This window comes from Salvelinus namaycush, chromosome 37 (genome assembly GCF_016432855.1).
Source record: "Salvelinus namaycush isolate Seneca chromosome 37, SaNama_1.0, whole genome shotgun sequence".
Classification (NCBI taxonomy): domain Eukaryota; kingdom Metazoa; phylum Chordata; class Actinopteri; order Salmoniformes; family Salmonidae; genus Salvelinus; species Salvelinus namaycush.
Genome location: NC_052343.1, coordinates 27,545,284 through 27,552,158, shown reverse-complemented (window position 1 = coordinate 27,552,158; position 6,875 = coordinate 27,545,284). Strand labels below are relative to the sequence as shown.

The 6,875-nt window shown below is 43.8% G+C and overlaps 1 protein-coding gene across 1 annotated transcript; it reads right to left on the bottom strand.

Annotated features, from left to right (window-relative positions):
• Window positions 1–337: 337 nt before the first annotated feature.
• LOC120030948 lies at window positions 338–6,539 on the bottom strand. Its single transcript, XM_038976454.1, has 4 exons — window positions 6,387–6,539; window positions 2,699–2,870; window positions 2,518–2,591; window positions 338–574 (listed from the first exon to the last, which is right to left on the bottom strand). Exons 1-4 carry the CDS (start codon window positions 6,537–6,539, stop codon window positions 347–349), a joined length of 627 nt encoding a protein of 208 aa, XP_038832382.1. The 3' UTR covers window positions 338–346.
• Between the last annotated feature and the right edge of the window lie 336 nt (window positions 6,540–6,875).

Below are 6,875 nucleotides of genomic sequence, written 5' to 3'. Positions count from 1 at the left end.
TTCAAATCAACTAGTGCAGGAGTCAAATACTGGAATAGAATACTGAGTGTATCAGTTCAAACTGGATTGACATGTTACATGGTCTCCCTCTCTCTCTCTCTCTCTCTATCTCTCTCTCTATCTCTCTCTCTCTGTCTCTCTATCTCTCTCTCTCTGTCTCTCTCTCTCTCTCTCTCTCTGTCTCTCTCTATCTCTGTCTCTCTCTATCTCTGTCTCTCTCTATCTCTGTCTCTCTCTATCTCTATCTCTGTCTCTCTCTGTCTCTCTCCTCTCTGTCTCTCTCCTCTCTCTCTCTCTACTCATCTATCTATCTATCTCTCTCTCTCTCTCTCTCTCTCTCTCTCCTCTACACTAAAGAGGCCAGGCCTTTCACAGTGATACTCATGACAAGAGGAAGGTTTCCAGGCTGGTCCTTCATCTCTGTCCTCAGTGTGTCCTCTTCTCTCTTCAGTGTAACTTCAGAGTGACCAAAGAGACTCTCTGTCCTCACAAACACCTCCTCCTCAGTCAGAACAGCCAGACCTGCATCTCTCAGCGAGAGGGTCTCTCCACTCCCTGCTGCCACGTGCTGCACCTGGAGGACAAGCAGCACAGGAATACATTGATATGCTTTATTTTCTGGGCCATTCTTGAAATAAGGTGGCATTTGCATCCCTCAACTTTGCAATAATGACAAACACTTTAAAATGACAAATAGTTAGACATTATACATGTTTTAATTGATATTGAACTGTTTATCAATGTGAAAACATAATATAAGTCCTTTATACTGCAAAACTTTATTTGTATGCATTGTTTAAAGTACTTAGGGAAAGCAAATAGGCTTGTCCCAGTAGTGATGTGTAGAGTTGTAGTGACATGTTTCGGGGATTTAGAGACATCTATCTATTATTTTGAATGCTATAAAATAAACAAATGTATTTAATATCATTAGTGTTACTGCCTTGTAAATCACTCATTAAGGACCTTGAGCATTCTTTCCAGTGGCAAACTTATCAGGGTAGGGGTCTATATTAAATAAAATGATTAGCTAATCAGACCCTTTTAGTATGTCATACAGGTTATCATTCCATAGATCATTTGGTGTGTTTAAATAAAACGTGTAATTGGTGTAACTCAATTTAAATGAAGGGAAATTACATTCTGAGCAAAATGATTAATCAAATCTCTTTAGTAAATGATGAAGTAAATTACTTTTAAAGGTTAAATGACCTTAGATTTGAGATCGGTGGCCTAAATTACTAACAAATGTGTCATTGGTGAGACCTGTACTTTGACGCAACACATCATTCAGGGCAGCCCCACCACTATCCAGTAGATGGCGCTGTTCTGCATGTAATTCTGGCTTTCATTCATGTCACAACATTATATCAGTAAGCAAACACATTTGATTTGTAATTGCTTGAGCTAATAAAGCATACAGTACATGACCTGCTTCTCTGTTGTATTGTTATTTTAGTAAATGTTATTTGAGGAAAGGCAGCTCCCTAATGCAGCTGTTTCAGCCTCCCTCAGTGATCTGTTGTGGAGAGGCTAGCCAGGCCCACTTGGGTGCTGCTATAGAGATTCATTAGTAAGCCCAAGAAGGCTTGATGTCATTTGCCACAGATAAATAGACGTCTTATCTCCTGTAGCAATTTCATAGTTGTTTATCGTCTTCTAGTTAGCTAGCTGAAAAGTCATCATACATCATGTTAACAATCTCCTAGCAAATTTTTTAAAAACGTGTAGAGATAAAACATATTGGTGCTCATCAACCACTGAACAGACCTCAGTTAAAATAGAGCAAGTAATAAAATAATTAAACCTGACTGGTTTGGATGGAACTTGCGGTGGCTAACAGCTGTTTGAGGTAGCTAGCTAGCTACAACGTGTTGTTGTTAATGATTGATGTCAGAATGTAATAACCCATGGAACTGTATCTATGCAATGGTTGAAGGGAGGGAGTAGCTTTATAAACGTTGTTTCTTTATTCATAACCTGAGCATCTTGTTAACAGACAGGCAGAGGCAACTGCACTCAGAATGGTGTTCTGCTGCGTCCCAAAACTCTAACAATGATTAGCAATATTGCAGACCGATGCTGATATTGATTCTGAAGTAAAATAGACTTTACTCTATAAAGTATGCTGGACTACCGTGGTGTTCCTTGCAATAGGAGCCAAAGATATGGGCAGAACACAATACACTGGTCATAACCCTTATGTTATAATGTTTGTGTGTGTCTGGTATTTATGACGGTGCATTCAATGTGTAGTGTAGTAATGTATCGATGCATATTCACTTTTTTCATTGAGTTTCTCCACCAATATTTTTGTTAAAAATCACTGGTTACCGTCATTGGTGTTACTACTGCTACTGGTGGTACAATGTTATCATAATGGTAGAAATATTAGTATATTTAACATGGGAAGATACATTTACATAAACCCAAATACATTTACATGAACTAAAACCTAGAAAAATGAACTCCAGGTCATACAGAACTGGAGGCTCAATCAAGCAGGTGTGAACTCACCAGGATCTGCAGGGCCTGTAAGACTGGAGGACTGCAACAGGATCCCAACACAGAGAGACCCTCATCTGTCATTCCTGAAGAAATAAATATGCACACATAAAACCACAGTAGTGAACCTAGTTTCCCAGGAACTGATCAAATAATAACTGGAGAATCCTGTGAAAACTGCTCTCTATCTCACCGTCGAAGGCACTGACAATGAGGTGGACAGCACTGAGAAGAGAGGATCTGATCTCGTCCTCATCCTTCCCAACACATTGGTCTACAAGATCCAGTATGGCCTGAACTGTTTTCCTCTCAGACTCTTCCAGATCACCCAGGTCAGGAGTCTCACCATCACACATCTGATCCAGCTGTGACAAGACAGAGACAGAGAGAATATATTTAAGACTAGAGTATGTTACAGATTTTCTGGTTGATATATTAACCCCCTAGAGTTGATTGATGCACCGGTGCGTCAATCTAAGTTACATAACAAAAAAATCCCCATCAAAATCTGTTAGTTAAAGCTAGAGATATGTGGTAGCTTCTGAACGGTTTGACCCATAAACTACTCTATGGAAAAGGGAGACTCCCAGGAAGGTGTTCTCTGTTTTGCTCTACGACCCCCACAGGTGTCAGGAGACTAGTCTGAAGTCGGTACTGTCGATGTGTCCACTACTGATTGGTAGCATCCGAACGTTTGGGATACAAAGTAAGGGGACCCCACTGTAGAAAGGGGAGATTCTCACCAACACGATGGTGTTCTCTGTTTTGCTCTACGACCACAAGTGTCACGGGACTCGTCTGAAGGTAAACTTTACTGGAATAAAAAAACAAATGGAAGTATGAAGGTAGTTTTGTGCCTACCCCCTATATATACACTGCTCAAAAAAATAAAGGGAACACTAAAATAACACATCCTAGATCTGAATGAATGAAATATTCTTATTAAATACTTTTTTCTTTACATAGTTGAATGTGCTGACAACAAAATCACACAAAAATGATCAATGGAAATCAAATTTATCAACCCATGGAGGTCTGGATTTGGAGTCACACTCCAAATTAAAGTGGAAAACCACACTACAGGCTGATCCAACTTTGATGTAATGTCCTTAAAACAAGTCAAAATGAGGCTCAGTAGTGTGTGTGACCTCCCTACAACGCCTGGGCATGCTCCTGATGAGGTGGCGGATGGTCTCCTGAGGGATCTCCTCCCAGACCTGGACTAAAGCATCCGCCAACTCCTGGACAGTCTGTGGTGCAACGTGGCGTTGGTGGATGGAGCGAGACATGATGTCCCAGATGTGCTCAATTGGATTCAGGTCTGGGGAACGGGCGGGCCAGTCCATAGCATCAATGCCTTCCTCTTGCAGGAACTGCTGACACACTCCAGCCACATGAGGTCTAGCATTGTCTTGCATTAGGAGGAACCCAGGGCCAACCGCACCAGCATATGGTCTCACAAGGGGTCTGAGGATCTCATCTCGGTACCTAATGGCAGTCAGGCTACCTCTGGCGAGCACATGGAGGGCTGTGCGGCCCCCAATGAAATGCCACCCCACACCATGACTGACCCACCGCCAAATCGGTCATGCTGGAGGATGTTGCAGGCAGCAGAACGTTCTCCACGGCGTCTCCAGACTCTGTCACGTCTGTCACGTGCTCAGTGTGAACCTGCTTTCATCTGTGAAGAGCACAGGGCACCAGTGGCAAATTTGCCAATCTTGGTGTTCTCTGGCAAATGCCAAATGTCCTGCACGGTGTTGGGCTGTAAGTACAACCCCCACCTGTGGACGTCGGGCCCTCATACCACCCTCATGGAGTCTGTTTCTGACCGTTTGAGCAGACACATGCACATTTGTGGCCTGCTGGAGGTCATTTTTCAGGACTCTGGCAGTGCTCCACCTGCTCCTCCTTGCACAAAGGCGGAGGTAGCGGTCCTGCTGCTGGGTTGTTGCCCTCCTACGGCCTCCTCCACGTCTCCTGATGTACTGGCCTGTCTCCTGGTAGCGCCTCCATGCTCTGGACACTACGCTGACAGACACAGCAAACCTTCTTGCCACAGCTCGCATTGATGTGCCATCCTGGATGAGCTGCACTACCTGAGCCACTTGTGTGGGTTGTAGACTCTGTCTCATGCTACCGTTAGAGTGAAAGCACCGGCAGCATTCAAAAGTGACCAAAACATCAGCTAGGAAGCATAGGAACTGAGAAGTGGTCTGTGGTCACCACCTGCAGAACCACTCCTTTATTGTGGGTGTCTTGCTAATTGCCTATAATTTCCACCTGTTGTCTATTCCATTTGCACAACAGCATGTGAAATTTATTGTCAATCAGTGTTGCTTCCTAAGTGGACAGTTTGATTTCACAGAAGTGTGATTGACTTGGAGTTACATTGTGTTGTTTAAGTGTTCCCTTTTTTTTTTTTGAGCAGTGTATATTTATTTATTTATTTTATTTTTTGCTCTATTTCTGCACACACTTCATCAGTCTGCTCTATTTTCTTGAGTTTTTATATATCGCCTAGATTTAGGACAACTCAAAACCTTATTTCTTATTTTTATTTTGCAGTACTTTTTAACATTTATGAAATTTTTAATACCTATAGGGGTCCTAACATTTTTAATCAAAGTGATCCATAGTATGACCATCTTAAAACTCTAGGGCTACTCTAGGGCTACTACTACTCTAGGGCTACTACTGTGGGGCGTCTACTATAGGGCTACTACTATAGGACTACTACTATAAGACTACTACTAGAGGGTTACTACTACAGGGTTACTCTAGGGCTGCTACTGTGGGGCGTCTACTATAGGACTGCTACTATAGGGCTAGTAATCCTATAGTATTAGTCCTATACGACAAGCGGATCGCCATCGGACCCCGGCTCCTCGGTATCGTCTTGTGCAGAAGGTATGGCTCTCCACCCGGGATCTGCCCCTCCGGGTGGAGTCTCGCAAACTGTCCCCCCGGTTTATCGTCCCTTTCCCCATCTCCAAGGTCATTAGCCCCTCTGCTGTTAGTCTTCTGTTGCACGTACACTTCGTATACACCCCACCTTTCATGTGTCCCGTATCAAGCCCGTGTCTCACAGTCCCTTGTCTTCCATTTCCATACCTGGTCAGCCAAGTATGCGCCCAGGTAGGACGCCAGCTGGCGCCCCTAGAGGGGGGGGGGTACTGTCACGCCCTGATCTGTTTCACCTGTCTTTGTGCTTGTCTCCAACCCCCCTCCAGGTGTCGCCCATCTTCCCCATTATCCCGTGTACTTATACCTGTGTTCTCTGTTTCTGTTGCCAGTTCGTCTTGTTTGTCAAGCTTACCAGTGTTTGTCCTGTCAGCGCCTGTCTTTTCCCAGCCTCTATTTCTCGCCCTCCTGGTTTGATTCTTACCTGTCTTGACCCTGAGCCTGCCTACCGTCCTGTACCTTTGCCTCTGTTGCTGAAATAAACATTGTTACTTCGACTCAGTCTGCATCTGGGTCTTACCTTATCCTGATCATACTCTTTTTGCTCTAACATTCACCTTACTTCATTGAAAAAGGCCTCAATCTTCAGGAAAAACAGTAGCCTAGACAAAGGCTCCTTTTACTCTCTCTCTCTCTCCCTCCTCAGCAGCGGGGGCACGTGAGGTGAGCGGCCGGAATCAGTTTCAGTTGGACATAAGCTATACATTTTATTGAGTTGCAATTGGCTGAAACTGATAATAAGAGGACGAGTCCAATCAGGTCCATTTGGTAAATCAATTGTAATTGCACATACCAAGACCCGTGGCAATTAGATCAGACCCGACCCAGAGCCGAGACAAAAGTCATAATTTAGGACCCCGGACCCACCCGGGTTGGATTTCGGATCTGTTGGACCCGTGAAGAGCTCTACCACTCACCACACTCTCCAGCACACTGACTGCCTCTCTGACCTCCATGGTTGTCTTGAGGAGCTGGAGCAGAGAGGAGCGTTTGGCTGCTGGCAGAGCTGACAGCAGCTGGAAATGACCACTCAGTTTGTCCAGTTCTGTCAACACACAAACACAGACCATTTTGTCAAAGTGTCATATTTTTATGTAACAAATCATTTATTTGTATATTCCAAAAGTGTGGAAACATTAATCAAAGAGAACGATTTAAATATGAAACATTCCATTCAGTAGACTACAAGTTGACCAGACATTCCATTCAGTAGACTACATTACAAGTTGACTAGTGGGTCCATTCAGTAGACTACATGTTGACCAGATGTTCCATTCAGTAGACTTGACTACATGTTGACCACTAGACAGGAGACATTACCTTTGTTCAGATTTAGGGGGCTGTTGTTGGCAGCAAAGTCGCCTCTCAGGTCTGTAATTCCATCCCCTTCAATCTCATCCTTTGAC

Bases quoted from the DNA above. Each gene is read 5' to 3' on its own strand.
- LOC120030948 (XM_038976454.1), bottom strand. From the start codon at position 6,539: ATGGTCTGTGTTTGTGTGTTGACAGAACTGGACAAACTGAGTGGTCAT. The intron at 2,871-6,386 runs GTGAGTGGTAGA...GTCTTGTCACAG, and splicing joins TCAGTGTGCTGGAGAGTGTG to CTGGATCAGATGTGTGATGG. The intron at 2,592-2,698 runs GTGAGATAGAGA...TTATTTCTTCAG, and splicing joins CATTGTCAGTGCCTTCGACG to GAATGACAGATGAGGGTCTC.